The 26,072-nt window shown below is 34.9% G+C and overlaps 1 protein-coding gene across 2 annotated transcripts in view; it reads left to right on the top strand.

Annotated features, from left to right (window-relative positions):
* The window catches only part of LOC150108851 (helicase ARIP4), a 619,923-nt gene that overhangs the window by 40,887 nt on the left and 552,964 nt on the right, over positions 1 to 26,072 (top strand). For both annotated transcript variants that reach the window (XM_090403746.1, XM_090403737.1), the window contains 2 exons: positions 7,748 to 7,821; positions 19,324 to 19,480. In XM_090403746.1, coding sequence (XP_090259872.1) covers positions 19,372 to 19,480 — 109 coding nt within the window. In that variant the 5' untranslated portion in view covers positions 7,748 to 7,821; positions 19,324 to 19,371. The remainder of the gene's footprint in view (positions 1 to 7,747; positions 7,822 to 19,323; positions 19,481 to 26,072) is intronic.

Here is a 26,072-nt window from a genome sequence, read left to right as displayed (position 1 = left end):
CAGCTTTGCTTGTTCTGTTGGTTATTTCCAGATTTAACTTGCCATCTTCACTAAAAACTGTGCCTAAATAGCTGAAATATTTTACACTTGTTTTATAGGTTCTTCATTGAGAATGCAGCTGCAGTTTTTTGTTTTGCTGCCTTTAATAGCTTTTTTTTTTTAATTGCTCATTTTCATGCCAAAATTGTTCTAGCTGTTACTCATTTTATTTAGAGAATCCTGGTGACTCACATTAGAGTGTGTTTAGGTACAGCTTCATAAAGAAAGAGCTAAGTTTGATATCTCCAATTCTGTTAAAAAGTTTAATGCCACTTTCTTTTATAAAGCAATCCATATAGTTGATGAATACGTGGTGATGAGTGGAGATAATATGCATCCTGGTCTTATATCAAGCTGGTATTTCTTTCAGTTCTAACTATGCTGGCTTGCAATTCAAATATAGACTATGTATTGCTCTGAGTAATGTTTCATTTATTCCATCTAATTGCAATGTTTTGAGAACTTTTTTTTATGCACCTTGTTCTATGGCTTTTCCTGAACTGCAAAACTTAAGTATAGATCCTTGTTATATTGCTATGATTTCTCAATTATTTGTTGTAAAGTGAAAATCTGATCACGACAATCTCTATTTGTCCTGAACCTAGCTTGTTCTACTCCAAATTTCTCTTCCACAATTTTCTCTGTCTCTTTTCAAGCATGCTGCATAAATCTTATCTGGAACACTTAGTAGAGAATTTCCTGTGAATTATGAATTTGAATTATGCAGTGTGTCATCTGCAAAACTTTTGTACCTCCATATTTGAATTATCACCTGCTCCAGCTGCCTTTCCACATTTCAAAATTTTGAAATGCTTGTTTAATTTAGCAGCCTTTCAAAGTAATTACTTCAGATGTATAGAATATCCTTACCTCCAGTTTTCATGTTACCTTTATCATCTTTATTTTGTTTGCCATACTCTTTCCTCCATTTCAAAGCTTTTTCAATAGTCACCAGAACATTTTACCACCTTCCTGATATTTATATAGAAATATAGAAAGAATATAGAAAAATTATATTCTATGTTCTTAATGAAGTCTTTCCATGACTTGTTTAGGTACTCTTACACAGAGCTTGCTTTTACATTTTTCTCTGTATTCTTTTAGGGTATGTACAGACTTATTTACTAAGAATTTTCAGTATGTCTTCTTCTTCTTTTCTAGGTCTGCTTCTTTAACTTCTTGTGTACTCCATGGTGTTCTTATTAATCTATACTTGCAGATATCAATCAATGTCTTCAGCATTTGCCACTGAGACTCCAAGGTTTGGTTATTGTTTTCAAATTGTTTCATTTTTTCTTCAGTAACATTTGTATACTTGAGTCTACACTTTACCTTTAGAAGCTGCTCTACCTTAATTCTTTTTAAAACTTTCTTGCATACTGTTCTTTTGAAAGTGATATTCATTTTTATCCAGCTTAAAACTAAGTGATGTTACTTCCAATTTTATATCCTCTGTGCACTCTTGTACCCTGAATCACATTGAAGATATCACTATCAATGACGACATAGTCAGGGAGCTGTTTCTTATTTCTTGTGTCTTCTCTCTGCGTGTACTTTTGGAGAGTGGTGTTAGTAATGACTAGTGCATATTCTGAGCAGAAATCCTGCAGATTCTTATCATTATTGTTGAATTGGATTTAAACGGTATTGATGCGAACACAGATTGATAAGAAAATAACTATTTATTAACTTAAAAGCTAATATTTCGCTGGTATTTATCCAGCATCTTCAGAGCACACAAACACAAAAAGAATAAAAAAAATATGGGATATCCTGGAGAGAATCTCCGACTCTACAGCCAATAAAGAATTCGCTAAAGTTATAAACTGGCACCAGAAGAAATTTGAATTCCTCCAGCAACGCAGTGCTACACAGTGGCCGCAATTACATCAAGATGTTGTCGTTGTGAACTTATCATTGTTAACCTTAACTAAAGAAGCCAAGAGTGCATTAAGTTGCAGACACAATTTTGCCATTACTCCTAAAGTTGTTCCTAAAACCAAAATAATGGCTTTCGTTGAACGTGGAATATACCACCTGCCTCCAGCAATAGCCAATAATATTAGGTTAGATGTGGCCAATATCCTAATCCATTCTAAGCCTCCCAAAAATAATATCCCACATAAAGAAATAATGGCTCTAAAAGAGCTACGCAATAATAACCACATTACAATAACCAAATCAGACAAAGGAAACGCAACTGTAGTAATGGATACAACAGAATACGAAAGCAAAATGCACACACTTCTCCAAGATTGGTCAACATATCAAATCATAGATCGAGATCCCACCAACCCACAAAAGAATAACGTGCACAAGTTATTGAACAAAGTCACTTCCTGGCCAAAAGAAACAGTCAACAAACTCAAACCCTTTCACTTTAAAACACCCAGAATATATGGAGCTCCAAAAATCCATAAACAAGGTACACCTTTATGCTCTATTGTAGATAGTATTAACAGTCCTACATGTAAACTAGCTAAACGTTTAGCCAAACTCCTAGCCACTTGCTCTAACAATTCTCTCTCTTTTATTAAAAATTCTAAACACCTAAAAAGTATTTTAGAAAACCGCACCTTAAATAGTTCAGACCTAATGGTGAGTTTTAATATCACCTCATTATTCACTAATGTACCATTGACTGAAACACTTAACTTACTAAATTCACAATTTCCCCTAATATATTTCAGCTATTTGAATTCAAAGTACAGGCAGGTTATTTTACATGGAAAGGGAAAATATACAAACAGTTAGGTGGGACAGCTATGGGATCCACCCTTTCTCCCCACTTAGCTAACTTCTACATAGAACATCTGGAAAAGCTAGCTATCAACACAGCCATTCTCAAACCTGGTCTCTGGCTATGCTATGTTGATGATGTGTTTGCTATTTGGCCACATGGCCCAGAAACATTGAATACATTTTTAATGAATTTAAATAGCCAGCACCCTAAAATTCACTTTACAATGGAACTAGAAGCCAATGACTGCCTGCCCTTCCTGGACACACTGATCACACGTCTTCCAGAAGGTTCCTTATCATTTTCGGTTTATAGAAAATCCACACATACAGGGAGATATTTACACAAACAATCACACCATCACCCTTCTCAACAATATAGTATCTTAAAAACACTAACCCATAGAGCTAGAGCAATCTGTTCAAATGACATAGCTCTCACTGCTGAACTTTCTTACCTGGGCACACCTTCCTAACCAATGGCTATAATCCCCATAAGATAGATAAAATACTAAATGCTGCCCAGAATTCCCCCCACTATCTACCACAGAAGACTACAACAAAACTATCACCATCCCGTAATTAAAGGCACATCTGAAAAGATATCTAGGGTGCTTAACAAACACCAACTGCGCACCATATTTAAACCTTATGTGAAATTGGCAACTCTCATCCGTTCACCTAAGGACAGATTCACTCCTTTATCACATCCAGGAGTCTATGTTCTTGTCATCGAGCCTACTATGGACATACAGGAAGAACTGTGGACATCTGCCTCAGTGAACACAAAAAATATATCCGGCACTTTCGTTATGGTAAGTCGGGTCTGGCAGACCATGCTTTGGATACCCCAGCACACAGCATCAATTGGAAAAAAACAAAAGTACTGCACAGAAGCCTTAAAACATACTCCAAACCTTAACAAGTATGGCTGTATAAATCTACCAAAGATTTGGGAGACAGTCATCCTAAGACAAAATTAATATTTATTTTTATTTTATTTTTTTCAAACTTTGGACTACTATTTTTCAAAACTTTCAAGGACTACTATTTGGTCTACTATATATATATATATATATATATATATATATATTTTTTTTTTTTTTTTCTCAAAACTTTGGACTACTGCTTTTTAAAAAATTTTTTTTTTTAACTTAGATGGCGCTGTATTAGGACTTTAGTCTTGTGTTGCACACTGCAATTACTTATACTAGCCCCACTGTTACACCAAATTGTGGTTGTCTCGCATTTGTAACAAACTTTGTTTGTGTGCTCTGAAGATGCTGGATATAATACCAACGAAATATTAGCTTTTAAGTTAATAAATAGTTATTTTCTTATCAATCTGTGTTTGCATCAATACCGTTTAAATCCAATTCAACATGTATGACGAACACATAAGCCTATCCACGCGTTTAAATATTCTTATCATTATTATTAACTTTGTCCTTTTCTTTAAATTTTCCCAAAGCTTATCTATATGCCTGTCAGGATTCATTTCAAAATGTAGTTTAGTAAATGTTATTTTACTATACATTTTCCTTATCACAGAGAAATTCTGTTGTTAAATTTATCAGTAGTAGTTAGTAGTTGTCTTTTAAGCTTTTCATAATAAAAGCTAAGAAGATAACTAGGAGCTATATGAGTCTTTCAGAAGCCAAATTGACTCCATGAAATAAAAATTAGAAGAAAAATGGATGTTTATAAACATTGTTCTTTAAAATTTAGCTTACAGTATATAAACAAATATTATGTAGTGAATTGTTTATGATATAGATTAGTCATTTTGTTTCTGAAAAGTTAAGCAGCAATTTAGTTCTTAATGCTAAAATTCAGAAATTTACTGAAAGTGGAGTGGATCAGTTTGGTTTATGAGAGGCTCATATCAGGGAAAGAGGAATTGAGTGAAAAGGACACAAATGCTGCTTGGGTATTTGTCAAGAGCTATTTAACAGCAGCAATGTGTGAGTGTATTCCAAAGATGAAAAGGCTAAATTAAGTAGAAGTAAAATGGATGAATGAAGAGATTAAGTGTGAAATCTGGAAGAAGAAGAAGAAGTCGGCTACATAAGAGGAATGTTGGTTATAATCAATTGCATGAAGAGTACCAATAGCAGGCTGGGAAGGTGACTTGGTTGGTAAAGACAGCAGAAGTGCAGTATGATAAGAAATTAGCCAATCCAGTTAAGAAAAATCATAGTGAGTTATTTTGATATGTGGCAAGTAGAAATAAAAATGACTTTGGAAGAACAATCTTAGTGATGACAACAATGTCAGATTGGTAACTTATGCAGAGGATATAGTTTAAGTATTCAGTGAGCAGTTTGTCAGTGCAGAGTGTATGGTGGAGAAGGGACTGATGGTGAATGAGCAGAAGGTATATGAGGAATTAAGTGAACTTGATGTTAATAAGGCAGTACGAATTGATAATATATCACTGCGTTTCTTGAATTAATACTACAGGGAATTAACATACCTTTTCAACATGGGTCTTGCAAAGGGTAAGTCCCAAAGAAATGGAAGGTGGGAAAAATTGTTCCACTTCACAAAGTGGAAGAATAAGATTGAGGTTACAAATTAGGCCAATCTGGAGTTATTGTTAAGGTCTCCACCAAACCCTCTACACTCCAGCTTCTCGTAAAACTGCTGCCTTCACAAGAATGAAATACACTGACAAACTGCTCACTGAATACTTCAACTATATCCTCTGCAGTTAGAGAAATTTGTGAGGACTAGGATTCAAAAATGGGTTGATAATAGCAGTATTCTTTATGATGATCAGCATGACTTTGTTGGGGAAGTCATGCTTTAGCTATCTGCTTACATGTTACAAGTTGACAAATTTCACTGGATGTAGGAAATGCATATGCATTGGTATGCTTGGTGTGCACAGATTTGGTCACCTGCTTTTCAAGGGGAGAGGATATAGTACAGAGGGTCCAGAGAAGGTTTACTGAGTCAGTTTCAGGTCTATGGAACATGCGATATGAGGACAGATTGAAGGAATGTGACTTACAGAGCCTTGTGACTAGAAGAAGAAGAAGAGAGATATGATTGAGACATATAAGTTGGTTTGAGGTTGTTACCAGATTAATGTGGAAGAGATTTTAGCACTTATGTCAATGCCACCCACCAGCCAATTTTTACATAGAGATTGGCTGGTGAAATGGAATAGATGACAGTGTCCTGTTGTCACCAATCATAGTACTCTGGAATGTGGCAAATAATGACAACAGTAATAATTTGTTATATTATATACTTTACTCTTTATGGTGAATTACATAACATCCATTTCAACAGTTTTGCAGGCATCATTTTGGAATAATCAGATAAATGAGATGGGGAGAGTGAAATTCTGTGTTCAGACAGTTAACAAAGCTCATGATAACTGACATTGAAGCAAATGGCTTTGGGACTTTTCTGATTTTACGTTTGGGTTTAATGCCTGGATACTCAGTAAAAGTTCTAATAACTGAAATTGGAATGATCAGTTTTTGAACTCTTAATATTAAATTGCAGTATGGGAAGTTTGAATATGCAGAAGTAAGATGTCCTGTAACTAACTGTGTATCATATATTTATATACTCAACTTTCACTATAGTAAATACCATCATAAATAACTCTGTAACATGCTACTGAAAGTCCTGACCAAAGACTCATAGGTATTCACAGTATTCTACTAAAGGAGACTCACAATAGTAAATTCATGAGTTGACTTTATATATCGACCTGCTGTTGAATGTTTGACTAGCTATCTGACTTGCATATCAAAATGTTACCTCACCTCCCATATGGCTGGAAAGTTGAAATTTTTCAGAAAGATAGCTTTTGGTGTGTACTACCTTGCAAAAAATTCCTGAACTTGGAATTTTTTTTTAAATAGTGAAAGCATTTTTTGAATTTTCCAAAATCATTTTTCCTTATAAATCAAAAACAGTTCAAGATATTGGAATAGGGTTTTTATGTTGTGTAGGATTTAAAAAAAATCAAATAAGTGATTAACTTATACTACTGTGCTATCTTTTGTAGCTTTTGAGAAAATTCTTTTGAAACAGAAAAAATTCATGTTTATTTTTTTTCAAAATGTTTGCAGAATTATCAGCGTATACACATAAAAAGGACATCATATAATGGAGTCCACATTCCGTACTGGTTCAAAGGAATAAAAAAATATATATATATATATTTATAAATATTTGTTAAAAGTCAACCTGGAAAAATTCAAGTTTAAAAACATCACCAAAATATTGAATATTCTTCACTACTAAATGTTGCCGTTTAATTTTTCACTATGAAAGCATATACTGATAGGATAAACCACCCTATCAGAACTTTAATTAGGCTTTCCAAAGAAAGAAAAGAAAAGAAAAAAGTTACTTCACTGATAGTTCCAATGAGATTAATACACCAGAGGGAAATAGGAAACATGCACACTTATGAGTATACATACATCTTTATTCTTTGTGGCACAATGAAAGACCAGAGGTTAGGGGAGGGAGGGAGTGGACTCTCCCTCCCCCTTGTGACCTCTGGTCATGAGGATTTACCCCATTCCCCATCAAAGGGAGTTTTCACTGCTGCCTCAATCAAAACAAATTGTTTTATTTGAAGCATCAGGTCGAGATGATGTAATATTTCCATAGTAAAAGTGGGTCCTTCTTACTTTGTCAAGAATGAAATAGGTTCAGTAATTGATAGCCAATGGCAAAATGTTCACTGCTGCTTCTGAACATTCTGCATTTGAGTTGAGCTTATGCCACAAATATTCTTTTGAATTTTAAGGGTGGCAGCATAAAAGGAAGAACGTGAGGCTATATACATTTTATCACTGTACATGCAGTGGGCTATTAAATAACCACCATTTAATATAAAAAGAACTGGGATGTTAATCACAAAATCAACAAAATTAAGTGCATATTACTATTTTAAAATAATACTTTTCTTTAAATTTTCCGAACTTTTTTTTAGGATGGCTAAGATGATTAATTCATTTTGGGACAGTAGCACTTTGGAACAGCAGCAAATTTCAGAATAGATGCAAGGTCAGTTTCTGTATTTTTTGTTTGCTTTATTAAATTTTATATTTGAATTCAAGGGGTTAATATATTTATAGTCATACTTTTTTTTTTCTGCACTACTTTGAATATCTTTATAAAAAAAAATTACAAAGTAACATTGTTCTATTTCATTATAACAAGAATATCAGTTTTCATTTTAACAAGATTAGATTGTCTTCATTTCTGCTAATATCTTATGCCACTATGTTTATCTCCATAACTACAGTAATCTTTCAATTATCTGATCATCATGTAACCACACTCCTCCATTAAGCAATCCTGAATGGGATTAGCTTGTGATCTGATGTCTCATAAAGTACCGTATAACTGTACTTTTAATAAATCATATCCTCAGTTAACTGAGCAAGAAATTAAATTTAAACAAATCATTTTGCAACACGATCAGATAACTGAGAGGTTACTGTATATACTCTTGTTGATGACACAACTCCACTTAAAACTGAAGAAATTTTCCCAGGATCCCACTTATGCTTGCTAGGTTGTAAGAGCACTAATGTGTTTCATCTGGGTACGCATGAGAGAAAGTCTGGGGATAATGTGCCACAGTTTTTTGCAAAAGAATTCTTAATTGCATTGTGGTAAAGATTTTATATATGGATAATATTTTTTATGTTCTTGGTTTTGCAGATTTGGTTGTATTCTTCCTGTACCTTCTGCAAAATTTTTCAGCCTTTCGCCACTGAGATTTTTCTAATTTTCTTATGAGATAGAATGATATTACTCATGCTGCATGCAGATTCATGCAGAACAGATGGTAGAGCATGAGTATGGCAGATATCTTTGTCATATTATGAGATGCAGATGATGCTTATGGAGGGATGACTGTTGATATTACAATTGTGTTGCCGGCAGTGCTTTTTTTAAAAAAACAGTAGGTGCTGGTACTCATTCTTTACTATAGGAAAAATTGAAAATTAAAAAGATATGAATAGAAAACAAAAAGAAATTGCTGATATTTTTATTTCATTGTATGACAATGTTTTTTTGGAATAAAAACGTACAGATAATACAAATACAAATTTTATATATCAAATATAAAAATGTTCTATATAGCAAATATCTCAACAACATAGTGAAAATTTAAATTTCATTAGACAGCTAAGCTTAATTGAATACTAGAGAAATGTGAAAAACTTACAAAATATTGCAAATTTCTGAATGTACCACATCTTTATGTCACATGGCATTACTAATATACACTGCTTGGAAAGAAGTGTGCATCATAGAAAGAAGTGGTACCATAGTGTGAGGAACAAACAGCCATGGTGCCTACCTTAATAAAATGTAGGACTTCCTTTCACTGCAATAATGGAAGCAATCCTATGGGGTATACTTTCCACAAGCATACAATAGCGATCGATGGGAATTTTGGGCCGTTCTTCCTGTAGGCATGTAATGAGCCCTGGACTGTTGTGGGGAAGATGTCCCTTGACTTCACCTGATGGCCCAGTTCTTCCCACAGATGTTTGATAGGGTAGAGACCAGGGCCCTGTGGAAGCCAGTCATGTGTGGTGACTTTCATGGCCATCAAACTTTGAAGTTACAGTAGCAGCCTTAAAGAGACAGTGGTCAGTTCAATAGAAATGCCACAAAGTAGAAAGCATTGCACTGTCCAGAATGTTCAGATACCTGTCGGAGTTCAATGTTTATGGGACTACAGAGGTCTGAGTCCAAACTTGGAAAAACTGGACCATACCATCACACCGCCACCTCCAAATTTCATACTTGGAGTAAGGCACTCTGGTAAGGGATATTCACTGGGCATCTGCCATACCAACACCCATTCATAAGTTTCAGTAAGGAAATACTGTGAGTAGACATATTACTTACTATTATAATAACAGGATTAACTCACGTAAAATATTCTTTATTAGTAGAATTTTCGCCTGCGTATCACAGACATCATCAGTACAAGTACAAAAGCTAATTAAACAATAACTGATATGTTCACAAAGTGCCACCTAAGTAGCTAAGGTTAAATTTCCTAAATTTATTTCGAAAAAAAAAAAAAAATTAAATAAATAAAACTTTTTATCATCATCATCAAATTCCTGCTATGTACCCTCAAGGGGTGTACAGGATATTTTACATGATTACTAACTTCCTATCTACAATTTTCCTCCAAATCAGTCTGTTACTTGTCAAGACTCCAACATTATCAGATCTTATATTTCTATCGTCTAAGGCACATTGTACCATATCAATCCACATATATCTTGGTATTCTCTCTGGGTCGTTTTGCTGCCAACCTAGCAGAGAATACTTGTTTTGCTAATCTTTCTTCGCCCATTCTGTTTAAGTGACCATACCACCTGAGATTAGCTCTGCTAATGCATTCCTGGATGTTGACAATGTCAAGTTCTTTTCTAATATCTGCGTTTTTAATATGATATTGCCATTGATGCCATCTGTTCACGCCTATAATCTTTCTCAGAATTCTCATATCTGCGGTCTCTAGTCTTTGGTCAAGTGTTTTACTTTTGACCCAGCTCTCAGGTCCATAAGTTAAAACTGGTTTGAACACTGTCTTGTATACAGCTAATTTAGTGTTCCGACGAATTTCTCTCTTATTGCATATGAATTTATTCAATTGACTTCCTACCATACCAGCTTTGCTGATTCTGTTGTCTATTTCTATATTTAATTTACCATCTTCAGTAAAAATCGTGCCTAAGTAGCTGAAATGTCTCACTTGTTCCACAGGTTCTCCATTCACAACACAGTTAACATTTTCAATGATTCTGCCTATTTTCATTGTCTTTGCCTTTTTATTGCTGACCTTCATACCATATCTATTACAACAGCTATTCAATTTAGTCAGAGAATCTTGCAGACTTGTAGCAAATTTATTTACAAGTATAACATCATCCGCATAAAGCAAAGAGCTGACATTAACATCTCCAATTTTGATATCATGTTTAATACCACTTTCCTTCATAATGTGGTCCATATAGATAATGAATAACAGAGAGGATAAAGTACATCCTTGTCTCACACCAGATTTAACATTAAACCATCTTCCTATACTTCCTTCAATTCTAACTGCTGACTCACAACTCAAATAAAGACTAAGTATTGCTTGATATAATGCCCCATTGACATCATATAACTGTAGCCTATTGAATCGCTTCTCTCTTGACACCTTGTCATATGCCTTTTTCCAAATCGACAAAACTTAAATACAGATCTCTGTTATATTCCCATGCTTTCTAGACTATTTGTCGTAAAGTGAAGATCTGATCCTGACAGCCTCTATTTTGCCTGAATCCAGCTTCTTCTTCACCAAGCTTTTCTTCCACAATTCTTCTCAACCATTTCTCTAGTATACTTGCATAGATCTTGCCAGGAACATTCAGTAGGAAAATACCTCTGTAATTCTCACATTCAGTTTTATTTCCCTTTTTATATATGGGTACTATGAGAGCTCTACTTCAATCATCGGGAATTCGTCCCTCTGTCCAGGCTTTCTGAACTATGCAGTGCAGCCACTGTAAGACTTTTATACCACCATACTTCAGCATTTCTGGTCGAATATCATATACTCCTGCTGCCTTTCCACATTTCAAGCCTTTGATGGCTTTTTCTACTTCAAGTATGGATATGTATTCCTGACTGCATGCCTGGTCAGTGTTTTTTACCACTGTGCTGTCATCACTGCTTGTTTCATTTAGCAGTTTTTCAAAGTAATTACTCCAAACTTCAAGGATATCTTTTTCTCCTGTTTTCATGTCACCTTTATCATCTCTAACTCCTTTTACAGCACTCTTTCCTCCATTCCTAAGCTTCTTCAACAACCTCCAGAATATTTTGCCACCTTCTTGATATTTATTTTCTATATTCTTGCCAAAGTCCTCCCATGACTTTTGTTTAGCTAGTTTACACAGTGTTTAGCATTCTTGCATTTGTCTCTGTATTCTCTAAGAGCACAAGCTGACTTATTTGACAGGAACTTTTGATATGCTTTCTTCTTTTCCTTCACTGCTTCTTTAACTTCCTGTGTCCACAGGCAGTTCTGATTTTTTTATCCTTGCAGACCACCTCACGACATGCCTCTCTGGCAGAATCAATCAATGTTTTCTTCAGAATTTGCCACTGAATCTCCATAGTTTGATTCCTGTTCTCAAACTCTTTCATTTTTTCTTCAATAATCTTTGTGTATTTTAGTCTACAGTTCACATCTGAGAGCTGCTCAACTTTTATTCGCTTTAAAACTTTCTTATATGTTATTCTTTTCAATATGAAATTCAATTTTATCCTGCTCAAGACTAAATAGTGATCACTTCCAATTTCAAATCCTCTGTACATTCTGGTGTCCTGCACCAGGAAGAAAACATCACTATCAACAATAACATAGTCAATCAGACTTTTCTTATTCCTTGCCTCTTCTCTCCATGTGAATTTGTTCACATTTTTATGTTGGAACATTGTGTTAGTAATAACCATTTGTTCCAATCCATGTCCTGAGCAGAAATCCAACAGATATTTGCTATTATTATTAGCTTGGCTCTTTTCTCCAAATTTTCCCAAAATATTTTTGTATGTCTCACAATCTTTTCTTACTCTGTTATTTAGATCCCCAACAAGGACCAAATTTCCTTTTTCATTGTGTCAGTTGCTTTTTCTAAAGCCTCAAAAAATTCCTTCACTTCTACCTTAGTAGAACCTTCTGTGGGACCATAGGCACAAATAAGTGTCATTGTCCAGTTTCCCCATTCTCATATTTGCCCACATTACTCTACTTGAGACTGACTGCCATTCAAGAAGATTAGCCTCGTATTTTGTGTTGAATACTATGGCTACACCTTTGTTGCCCGAATATAACATTTTGTATTTATTGCTCAGAAAGATCTCTACAGGTTTTGTGTTTTTTGTTTCAGTCATCCCTATTGAAAGTTTATTTTTCACTTGGTTAGAGTATAATAAAATTAGTTTAATCCTTTATCCAAGTGTGAGCAAACAAAGTTTGCGCCTGAAGTATCTTCAGGACTAGGGTAAGGTGATACTACACCAGGGCAACTCATTGCAAAGGTGGAGAAAGCTACCAACACTCCTATCTCGGTATCTCCTATAATGCAAAACACATCTCCTTGCGGATATGTCTAATGTTATGCATTAAGGGAAGGGCCACTACCCAGACTAGTTTCGACCTTTATTGAGGTCTCTTCAGTGGGAGCCAGGCCCTAGTGGAAATCCCAGGCAGAAGTATTCGCAGGTCATCTCTACCTATAGGAGTTGCCAAATGGTGTGCCACCCTTTTTTAATAAATTACTCTGGATTTAGAGAAGGTTGTTGAAAGTTTATTTTTCACTTGGTTAGAGTATAATAAAATTAGTTTAATCCTTTATCCAAGTGTGAGCAAACAAAGTTTGCGCCTGAAGTATCTTCAGGACTAGGGTAAGGTGATACTACACCAGGGCAACTCATTGCAAAGGTGGAGAAAGCTACCAACACTTCTATCTCGGTATCTCCTATAATGCAAAACACATCTCCTTGCGGATATGTCTAATGTTATGCATTAAGGGAAGGGCCACTACCCAGACTAGTTTCGACCTTTATTGAGGTCTCTTCAGTGGGAGCCAGGCCCTAGTGGAAATCCCAGGCAGAAGTATTCGCAGGTCATCTCTACCTATAGGTGGAAAAAAAGGGTGGCACACCATTTGGCAACTCCTATAGGTAGAGATGACCTGCGAATACTTCTGCCTGGGATTTCCACTAGGGCCTGGCTCCCACTGAAGAGACCTCAATAAAGGTCGAAACTAGTCTGGGTAGTGGCCCTTCCCTTAATGCATAACATTAGACATATCCGCAAGGAGATGTGTTTTGCATTATAGGAGATACCGAGATAGGAGTGTTGGTAGCTTTCTCCACCTTTGCAATGAGTTGCCCTGGTGTAGTATCACCTTACCCTAGTCCTGAAGATACTTCAGGCGCAAACTTTGTTTGCTCACACTTGGATAAAGGATTAAACTAATTTTATTAGTCATCCCTATTATGTTGATCTGGTACTTATCTAATTCCTCAGCTAGCTCCATTTCTTTGCCTTTCAGGCTTCTTATGTTGATAGTATCGATCTTTAGCGCTGGTGATGTTAAGTTGGGGTTTGTTTTCAGATTTGTTCCAGATTTGTTCCTGACTTTTCGCTGTTCGCCCTAATTTCCTGGCGAAAACAACAGGGGCCTTGTTTAACCGGGCGATGCCTCAACCGGCATGAAATTTTGTCGTGTCATACCATCATTTTTTATTTTGGTTTAACCAATAAGAATACAATTTGCTCAGCTAAATCCAAAATTGCCAGCCCAATCTCGTTTGTTCAGTATCCAAGTAGATACCCAACAGGGTGCACCACCAGAAGGTGAGAATTGGACATTAGGTCAGAAGCCCTGGTCGGTTCTCCGCATTCCTTTAAAGGCTATGTGGAGGTCTCCTCTCCGTTATACAGCTTTGACCCTTAACTTTTTATGTATATACAATTACAAAAGTTAGGAAAGATTTGCTGATTTATTGAGTATTATCTCCCACAAAGGGGAAAGACTTAGACCATCGGATCTGTGTAGATTAGGGGGAGTGAAGTAACATTACACATGTTTCTTTGTAAAGTCATTCCATTTGGAACCAGCTTTTGTGAATGACTTTTGTCTTTTTCCAATGAACTCTATGTCTAGTCATTGTAAAAAGACAAAAGTTATTCACAAAAGTTGGTTCCTCATAGAACTTTGATTCTTTAAAGATACTTGTGACATTAGGATTATAAAATATATACACATTTACACAAGAATATTATTTAATTTGCCAAATATTTCAGTCTGAATATTACAGACCATCTTCAGTGGCTACATAGGAATAGTTTTAAAAAACAAGGTGGAATACGAACAATTGATCATTCACAAATAGAACGAGCTGCGTGATGTCATATCATAAGTATTAAAAGAGTAAACATTTTTTATCAGAGTCATGATTAAATTAAATATATTAATTCAGAAATTCATGTAATAATCTTAAATAACGTTAGACTAATATAGGAAATTAAAAAAGAAAATTAATGTGTTATCCTGATTAAACTTTCCCAAATTTTTTGATACAGATATACAGTCATTACGATTCAAGTTAGGACGTTGAAGTAAGACCTCCACACTTTCTTTAAATGTTCAAATTTATAACGACATCTGTGTAGGAGGCAAGTCTTGGACCAAAGGATGTTGTGGCTTGTTTCTATTCCGTGCTGAGCTAATCCAGATTTCTCAGGTTTGTTGTGTTGAATGGATGATTGATGCTCTTGAATTCTTTTTTCTATAGAGCATCCAGTTTGTTCAAAGTAGGAAAGATTACAGTTACAAGGAACTTGATACACATCAGGTTGAGACATAGTTGAGCATTTATCTTTAGAAGAAGGAAAATGGGTGGATAATTTGTTAATAGGTGTATAAGTGGCTGTTAAATCATATTTCTTCAGAATTCTTGATATTGGTTCGGAAATCCTGGAAATGTAAGGAATTGGAACTCGACATATTGAATCTTTGCTGTTTTGTGTTGGATTGTAAGAATCGAAAAGATGTTGTGTACTCTTTTCGGAGAAGCCATTTAGTTCCATGTGATGTTTGATAGTCGAAAGTTCTTTCTACAATAAATGAGAAGTTGAACAATTAGTTTTGGCTCGTCGGATTAAACATTTTATGATTCCTGTTTTTTGACAAGGATGATGGGCAGATTCTTTGAGAATATAACGACCTGTGAAAGTTGGTTTTCTGTAAACTGTTATTGTAAGAATACCTGAAGGTAAACAGATGAGGTGGACATCTAAAAATGATAACTCGTTGTCTTTTATAATCTTCATGGTAAACTTTATACGAGGATGTATGGAATTGATACTGCTTAAAAAGGAAAATTTTGACATCCTTTGCACTCACAATTGCTCTACCCAACTTTGCATCATCAGCAAACAAGTGAACACGTCCTCTCAGATCCTTTCCTATATCATTGATGAACAAATTGAAAAGTAGTGGTCCAAGAACAGAGCCCTGTGGCACACCACTAGTCACAAGCCGTCTTTTGGACTCAACTCCTGAATAAACCACTCTCTGGTATCTCTCCATCAACTACCATCCTATTCATCTCACCAACCCTATATCCATCCCCATCTGCTCCAGTTTACTGGTTAGGGTTCCATGTGGTATCCTATCAAAGGCCTTGGCAAGGTCTGGTAGAATCACTGTAAGCCCATTACCCTTATCCAGTTCAGCCGTCACTGTGTTATAGAACATGAGCAAATTACTGAGGCATGATCTACCCTTCACAAAACCATGTTGTCCCTCATACAATATCCGATTTTCATCTATCCAATCCTGTATTCTTTTCTTGACTAATTTCTCTAAGACCTTGACAATGATTCCTGATATGCTAATCGGTCAGTAATTTACAACAGCAGTCTTGGAACCACCTTTATGCAGTGGAACTATTTTCCCCTCTTTCCACCCCCTCGGGACTAACCCAGATCCGAGACTCAAATTAAACAAAATGGTCAAGGGTACTGACAATTCTTTAGCCACTTCTTGTACGACATGAGCTGGTATACCATCCAATCCCACAGATGTATTGACATTGAGGTTATGCAATAGACTACTCATCATCACTTCATTCATCACAATTCCCGTATAATCTACTGGTTCATTCATTTCTGCAATGTCACTACCTGGATGATATATTCTTGCAAAGTGCTCACTCAGTAACTCAAGTATATCAACTGATTCAGTTACCTCCCTATCATCGGCATTCTTTAAAATCATTCTGCCATATACATTTTGCAACGGTGCCAAAATGACCTTTGAGCTGGATCTTCATCTTCGGGAAGAGGGCGAAGTCTGCAGGAGCCAAATATGGTGAGTAGGTTTGGTGCGGAAGTGAGATCATGCTGTTTCTGGCGAGAAACTCGCGTGTGAGGAGAGCTCGGTGACAGGGAGCATTGTCGTCGTGGAGCATCCAGTTTTATGCCACAGATCTGGTCACTTTCGCCAAATGTCCTCCCTCAGATGCCTTAAAACCTACCAGTAGAACTCGCTATTGACAGTCTGGATGAATTCTCCATGCACAATGTCTCGAATGTCGAAAAAGACGATGAGCATTCACTTGGTCTAGCTGTTGACCTGCCTAGCTTTTTTTGGTTGTGGAGATGATGGGCTCTTCCATGTGAAGACTGTTGCTTCATCTGAGGGTCGTACCCATACACCCAAGTTTCGTCACCGGTAATGATCTGCAACATGAAGGATGGGTCATCCACAACATGCTGGCGGAGTTCTTGGCAGACTTTGACACAGTGTTCCTTCTGCTCCTGGGTCAGCAGCCTGGGGACAAACTTGGCAGCAACACGACGCATGTTCAAATCACACGTGAGGATTGCCTGGACTGTTCCGTATGACACACCAACAATGGCAGCAATGTTGTGGAGTGTTCTCCGACGATCCTCATGCACAAGTTGCCGAAAGATTTTGACATTTTTGGGAATTGAGCTCGCTGAAGGTCTTCCTGATCTCTCATCATCTTCCAGTGATGTTCTTCCGCTCTAGAAGCATGCGTGTCACTCAAAACACTTCAAACAACTCATTGCAGCATCACCGTAAACTTGCCAAATCATGTCAAATGTCTCTGTGGCAGATTTGCCCAGTTTCATGCAGAATTTCACGTTTGCTCTTTGTTCTAACTTGCTGTATATGATGAAATCGCATGTGTGGTAACACAGGTGGTCAGAATAGCATCAGTTGCACAGCTCCCGATGTACACAGGATGATGTCTTTTTGCACACTGACTTATGAAGGTAGGTGTTCCCTGTGACTGTGCGTGCAGCCTTGTGCTGCCATCTGTTGGCGTGTTACAAACCTAGTCTTGAAACTTTTTGATACCACATTGTACACACACACACACACACACACACACACACACACACACAGACAGTCCCAGAGTTACAGACGAGATACATTCCTGAGAATGTCTTTAGGTTTGATTTGTAACTCGGATCCCTGATGAATATATGGTGGTAATAATAATAATAATACTATAATGACTCATTATATGTGGTAATCTTAATACAGTGTAATACTGTAATAATAAATTTCAGAAACTGTTGTGCTCTTTCTTTTTATTTAAACAAACAACATTTATCTCTTTATCCTTCATAATTGTTCCACTAGTCGAGCGACCGAAGCCTAATGCTTTCCCAATGATTGATGGTGTCTGGCCTCTTTCCAAACGCTTAATTATTTCTACTTTCATTTCCATCATAATCACCTTTCTCTTCACTGCAGGCTCACCTGGCCTTGCTGTGGACTTTCGCTTTAGAGGCATGGTCATAAGGGTAATGTGGAGAGAGTGCAAAGGAGAGTGTTAAAATGACATCAGGATTGTGGAATACTGATTATGAAGACAGATGAAGAATTTGTAGACTGCAGACACTAGTAAACAGGAGAAAGGGGGATGATATGATTGAGACTTGCAAACTTCCGAAAGGATCATAGAGGATTTCAGTTGATGGAATTTTTCAATTTATGGAGGGTGGGGAAAGGACAAGAGGATATCCTTGGAAGCTGAGAATGAATGTCGCCAAGAAGGGGGGTGACATCTAGACATTTCTCTCATAGGAATGGTGTGTGATTGGAATGGATTACCATTGGATGTTGTGTGTATAAGCTGTTAAATGAATTCAAGAATAAGCATGATAGCTGGTGCATGTTATATGACCATGTCTATGTGGCCCCCTCGATGAGTTCCTGACTCCATGGAGGTCTCTCTTGATAATAATATTAATAAGCACAGATTCACAAAATCGAACCAGGAAGTTAAGATGAAAGTGATGCTATATGTAAGCTACGTATAAACAATGAGGCCAGCTGCTAGCATAAAGATGCTGCATAAATTAATCACTTACACCATGCAGGTTTGTTTACATGCATAGAAGAAACTAGTTCCCGAATTATTAATTTAATTATTTAATCATTAATTATACTTATTGGGGAGCACGTTCATAAATATATATATATATATATATATTTAAACAAAACAATAATGAAATGCTCGAAAAGCAAAGAGATTTACATCTAAACTGTTGATTGATATTGAGATGATGTCAACTTTATGTGCCTTGAGAATGTGCCAGAAAGTTTCTGGTTAATTGCTATCTATCAGTTATTAATTTAATATGATAAAATTGAAGTGTTTATTTTTAGGAAATTGCAAATCATAACTTTTTTTTGTATATGAGTTATTAAAGTTTGTGAAAGAATATTGAAATTATGTCACTGCATTTATTATATAACTGAAAGCATTCATTGCTGTTATATGACCATGTCTATTTAGGAAAACATTAACATAAAGTTGAATTATTTTTTCCTCTTTCTAAAAAATATAAATGCATATGAGAAATAACTTTTTATGCATAAAAATTAGAATATCCTGGAACTGTTTGATATAATTTCATTTTAGGACTATGTTTTGGAAATAAATTTTTGTGCGATAACAATTATTCCAAGAATGGAGACATTTTCTCTTGATGAGCCCCCTTCAGGAGAAGTACTTAATGGGCCAACATCCAACATAGAACAAATGCGATCATGGGATGAGAGTTTTGCTCAACTAGAACGTAAGCAACTATGCCTTTGTTACAGTTTTAGTATGTGTATATCATAGCTATTTTCATATGTCACCTAGAATAAATGAAAACAAGACTAATGGTAACTTTAAATTTGTTGTCACATGAATAGCAGAATGAAATACCAAGAAATATCATCTCTCTGTGTGCGCGCATGCTCATGCACACACATGTGCAAATAAACCTTAAAGTTTTGATTTTTCTCAGTTAAGCAAAAATAGCTTATATATTTAATAGACCATTTTTGATTAATGCATTTGAATGAAATTGAAACTGTATTGTATTAGTTTGAATTCCTGAAAGAAAAAGAAATAGCACGAGCAATAATTTACACAGCAATCATTGTATCAAACTTGTATGGACCTCAGAAATAGCTTGCTGTAATGAATTTCTTTTTAATTAGCATTGTATCTATGAAGTTTTGGTTGGGACTATTTGGTAGTTTTTTTTTTTTATGTTGGGAAGTTGATTATAACAGTGTTCCCTTAGAAAATAATTTTTAATTTTTATAGACATTATGTAACCCTAGAACACTTATATGACTGTGTTGTTGAATACCATTAGCATTGTATTACTATCCAAAATCTTTATATATGCTTGATATATATATGCTTGATATATATATATATATATATATTACGGTTAAAGTGATAAATCCGATTATCATTAATAATCACCCGTTAAAATGAATAATTTACGAGAATTAATCACTTTAACCGGTTAAAGTGAATAATTCCTAGAGGAGCCTGGTAAATATAATAAAAACATGTTTATAGATTTTATATATAGATTTTCACTCTCAATAGAAATTATAAAAGCTTAGCTTAGGTTAGGTTAGTTTATAATGAAAAAAGTAAGGAAAGTACTTCTTTTGCACTCAATGAAATCAGAAATCATTATAAACTAACCCAGGGGTCGGCAACCTGCGGCTCCAGAGTCGCATGCGGCTCTTTGAATGAATAATTGTGGCTCTTTTCATTATTAAATGATCTATCTAAACATAGAAGTAAAAAAGAAATATTTTGTAGGTCAAATGACCCCTAACCATATGTCAACTCTCAAAAAACGTCAGTTTACATTGGGTGCAATCAGCCAGGCAGAGCGTTACTTTGTAGCGAAAATTAATTGCTACAAATTAAATTAATTTGTAGTAAATGGCGATCACTACAGTAGCGCTATGATCAAGCAGTTGTCTCGGATACATTTATGATGTAACGCTAGGCTAGCACATGTGGTGCTACGGTAGCTGTTGCCTGTCTGAACGTGCCCATTGTCTTTGCAGGTGTGGTATGTAAATCTGCTCACTTTGTTAAAATAAGTAAAGTTTTTGTAGTGGACGTTGCCGTGCTTTTATTTACTGGTGATTGTGTTAGGTAACGTGAATATTGTCACATTCAATTAAATATTAACAAAATAAAAATTATTTTTATAGTATTTAAAATGTCACCAAAGAAGAGAAAGATAGAACATCGGGAGTTTAAAAGTGAATGGACCGAAACCTACGCATTTGTAGCAAATACAGCAGGATTTCCAATGTGTTTAATATGCCATGAAAAGCTTTCAAATAATAAAAAATCAAACATACAAAGACATTTTTTAAATAAACACGATACATTTGACAAAGCATATCCATGGGGAGATGAAAGAAAAAAGCAGTAGAAGAGTTGCAATGCAAAGTAAATCTAACTAAATGTTCATTTTCCAAATGGATAAAAGAATCAAGAAATACAACTATTACTAGTTTTGTGGCCGTTCAAGAAGTTGTTAAACGAGGAAACCCCTTTTATGGACGGTGAATATGTGAAAGAATGTTTTATTAAAATGTCCGAATATCTTTTCTGCGATTTTAAAAACAAAGCGGAAATAATTATAAAAATAAAAGACATGCCGTTATCTGCTAAGATTGTAAGGGACAGAACTATACGAATGGCAGAAGATATAACAAATCAGTTTCAAATCTAAATTCAACACAGGACTCTTCATTACCTGTGACGAATCATGTAATGTGGATGACATTGCACAGATTGTACTTATTTGCAGATACATAAACTCTCAAGGACCTCAGGAAGAATTACTCGATATACTGCCACTTACAGGACAAACTCATGGAGAAGACATTGAATCTGCTGTTACCACCTGCTTGAAAAGTAAGGGTATTAATATTAACAAAATAATATCTGTTTTGACCGATGGGGTGAAAGGTATACAAAAAAAAGGTTTTGTTTCTTTATTTAAAAAACAAATTTTGCATGACATGTTTTCCTTTCCCTGTATAATCCATCAAGAGATACTTTGTGCACAAACTTTTCAGTGATGGATTTGGTTGTAGAAATTGTTAACAAAATAATGGCAATACCACTACATCATTGGAAATTTTGTGAACTTCTTAAAGAAATCAGTTGCGAATATTCCGATATTCTTTTGCATAACAGAATAAGATGGCTTTCCAGAGGTGCGGTGTTGATGCAATTTGCCACCTGCCTTGGAGAGGTTAAGTTGTTTCTAAGACAAAAGGACCTTGAATATGCACAGTTAGAAGATACTCATTGGTTACAAAAATTCTACTTTATGGTGGATATGACTTCCCATTTAAATGCACTAAATAAGAAACTACAGGGAAAAGGAAATACAGCAGTTCTGCTTTTAGAAGAAGTGATTTCGTTTGAACAAAAATTATATTTGTTCGCAACAGACTTAGAGAAAGGCACATTATTACATTTTCCTACGTTGAAGAAATATCAACAAGAACAAGCTGATAATTCCATAAATTTAACCTTTTTCAAAGAAATTGTCGTAAATATGCGATCTGAATTTAATGGGAGATTTGAGGAGTTTAGAAAGAACAAGGCAACTATGTCATTTTTATTGCGACCACTTGAAATTAATCCTGCTGAATTAAATTTTTCACCTTTTGCTGGAATTGATGAGGCTGCATTTCAACTTCAGTTAGAGGACCTGAAAACCAAGGATTTGTGGAATTCAAAATTTAGAAATCTTAAAGCTAACCTGGAAGAGTTGGAAAGACAAAAATCTATCCTTGCAATACAACACAAATGGTCTGAAATAGAAGATCTTAAAAAGCAAGATCAGATTGTATTTGACACGTGGAATTGTTTACTGGACACTTACATTCAGTTAAAAACATACGCATTTGGACTTCTATCGATTTTTGGATTGAACGATCCAAAAATCGATAGAAGTCCAAATGCGTATGTTTTTATATTTGTTCACACATATTTGTGTCAGCAAATATTTTCTAATATCAATTTTATTAAAAGTAAGTTGAGAAACCAACTAAACAACGTGAACCTTTCGTCATGTTTGAAAATGAAAATTACGGCGTATTCTCCACTTATTGAGAAACTATCCGAAGAAGTTCAACAGCAAAAGTCACACTAAGAAGATATTTTAAATTAAAAAAAATTAAAGAAATAGCTATGTTATTGGATTTTATACGTATGCTTTTGTAAGAAGGAAATCTTTGTTTTATTATTTAAAATTTTAAAATATCATATAATTTCATGTGACATGTCACCCCTGTGTTTTACAAGTATGATGATGTGTTACTGTAAAAAAAAAAAAAAAAAAAAAAAAAAAAACCTGTGGCTCCCTAATTTTTTTTTTTAGATATAATTTTAACAATGGCTCTTCACTCCAAAAAGGTTGCCGACCCCTGAACTAACCTAGCCTAACCTTTATCGGTTGGAAATCATTATAAACTAACCTAATCTTTATTGGTTAGGTTAGTTTATAATGAAAAAAGTAAGGAAAGTACTTCTTTTGCACTCAATGAAATCAGAAATCATTATAAACCAATCTAACCTAAACTAACCTGGATGTCGCATGTCGAATCAGAGTATAGTCGTAGTTTGTCGTGGGCAGATTAATGGGAATGAAAGATAAACGTTGTTGTGGGCCGAGCTTAATGATTGCGGGCAGATCAATGGGGATAACAAATAAAAGTTGTTGTGGGCAGACAAATGGGATAATAGATAAACGTCGTTGCTGTACCTCTTTCCTCATCAATGGAGAAAAACACTGATCAGTTCCTCTCTGATTTATCTATTATCACCATTCATCTGCCCGCAATCATTAACCTCGCCCCACAACAGCATTTATCTTTCATCTCCATTAATTTGCCCACGACAAACTGCAACTACACTCTGGTTCGACATGCAACATCCAGGTTAGTTTAGGTTAGGTTAGTTTATAATGATTTCTGATTTCATTGAGTGCAAAAGAATTACTTTCCTTACTTTTTTCATTATAAACTAACCTAACCTAACCTAAGCTGTTATAATTTCTATTGAGAATGAAAATCTATATACAAAACATATAAACATGTTTTTATTACATTTACCAGACTCCTCTAGAAATTATTCACTTTAACCGGTTAAAGTTGTTAATTCTAATTATTCACTTTAAGCGGTAATTATTAATAATAACCAGATTTATCACTTTAACCGTAACATATATATATATATATATATATATATATTACCCCCCCCCCCCCCAGAATTCTGAATTTGTTATTTGTATTTTGAATGCATATTTAAACTGGATTTGTTAAATTCCCTCCCCAATTTCACAAATACTTTTGCTTGATATGATGTAAATTCCAAAAAAATATTTCATGATGCTCTAAAATTAGATATTAAAAATGTATATAGCAAAGCATTTCTCTGAAATGGCTAGCACACCGTTGCTTGCTTGTGATGCATTTTTACAGGTTTAATTTTCTTTATTCTTTTCATTTATTAATGTTCCTTTCTTTGCCAATTTATCTTCATGTCATTTCATAATTAATAGCAATTTCAGTGCCATAAACAAATTCAATACTAAATGCAACATCTTCATCTCCAAAATAATTCAGATATCTTCAAAACATGAAACTCTAATATAAAAATTTAATTTAATGACCATACATATATATATATAGGAAAGGACGATCATGTATAGACCCAGCCTTTTGCCTAAAATTAATAATAGAGAAAAGAAGAGAATACAATTTAGAAACACATATTGCTTTTATTGACTTTGAAAAAGCATTTCACAAAGTATCCTAAAAGCTATCATAAGTATATATGAAAATAATCAAATGCAAATAAGATTAAATCATGAGCTATCATATACGAGAGAGATAAACCAAGGGGTCCTACAGGGATGACCCCCTCTCAACAACTTTTTTTAATATTTACCTAAATGGAATAAAAATTTCCATCAAGATATTAAACTTTCTCCTACTGTGAACATAAACACTTCTTTTTGCTGACGACCAAATAATAATTACAAATTCTGAAGATAACCTACAGAAAGCTATTTTAGATCTAAATGAGATAGCCAAGATTATGGTATGATAATATCAACAGAAAAATCAAAAACTATGGCCTTCAGAGGACAAGATCCAGCAAGAACTAAGATAGTAATTGATAACAAGATCTTAGAACATGTGAATTCATTTAACTACCTAGGATGTATGATCACATCCTAGGTATGAAAATGAAGAAGATATAAACGTAAAAATTGCAAAAATCTAAAAATAACAAGTATAATTAACTCTATGTTTAAACCAAACCAAGTTCAAAAACAAACCAGACTAAAAGTATACAATACAATACATTAGCCCTACCAGTGTTATTGTATGGAAGTGAGATCTGGACAATAAAACAAAAAGACAAACAAAGATTAATAACAGCAGAAATGAAGTTTATGAGAAAAACTGCAAGGTATACTCTGATTACAAAAGAAATGAAGAAATTATGAAATAATTAAACCAAGAATCAGTAATAGAAAAAATTAAAAATTACAAACATAAATGGATGGAACATGTTCAGAATGAAAATAGAAAGCTCACCAAAACAAGCCTTAACGTACAAGCCATTAGGAAAAAGAAAACCAAGATGTTCTCTTAAATGAGTCAACGATGACTTCTAAGGCAGGAACAGGCCACGCTAGGCCTAAATCCTTGATATGCATGATGATAATATATATATATATATATATATATATATATATATACACTAGGGGGCTCTTCCCTCTGATGCTTACGCCCCCTGTGTTCCGGACTGGTAGGCCGGTTCTCCTTGAATTCCGATGACTCGAATTTTGAAGACTCGACATTCAGGGTAGCCCCGAGTTTCAAAACATTTCAACTAACTTGAAATATACATAAAAAACGTTACATAAAAACGTTACAGCCTACATCCGTTTCAAGCCGACGTCACATCCGTTGCCAATTTCAGCTTATCATTTTATAGTATAGAGTAGATATTTGCATGAAGTTTGGCATATACACTATTTGACAAAAGTATTTGGGAACCTAGTTATAGTAAAAAAAAATTATTAATATTACTACACCTTCCATGGAGTCAGCAGTACTTTATCCTACTGAATCTTAAAATCCTTAACGCTCCCTATATTAACAACATATTCCAGTAATGCGTTCCATTCACTCACAATTCTCCATGTAAAAAATCTACCCTTCATGCCATTCTTCAGCACACTCTACGGCAGGAACACTTTAAGTCCATACATAATTCTATGGATAGCCTCTGGTTCTTTCTTCTTTTGCCTTCTACTCTTT

Source organism: Typopeltis vanoorti, chromosome 2 (assembly GCF_054136105.1).
Source record: "Typopeltis vanoorti isolate ZY-2024b chromosome 2, IOZ_Tvanoo_1.0, whole genome shotgun sequence".
Taxonomy (NCBI): Eukaryota; Metazoa; Arthropoda; class Arachnida; order Uropygi; family Thelyphonidae; genus Typopeltis; species Typopeltis vanoorti.
Note: the sequence above shows the minus strand (reverse complement) of the source record. Positions and strands in the feature narration are given on the sequence as shown.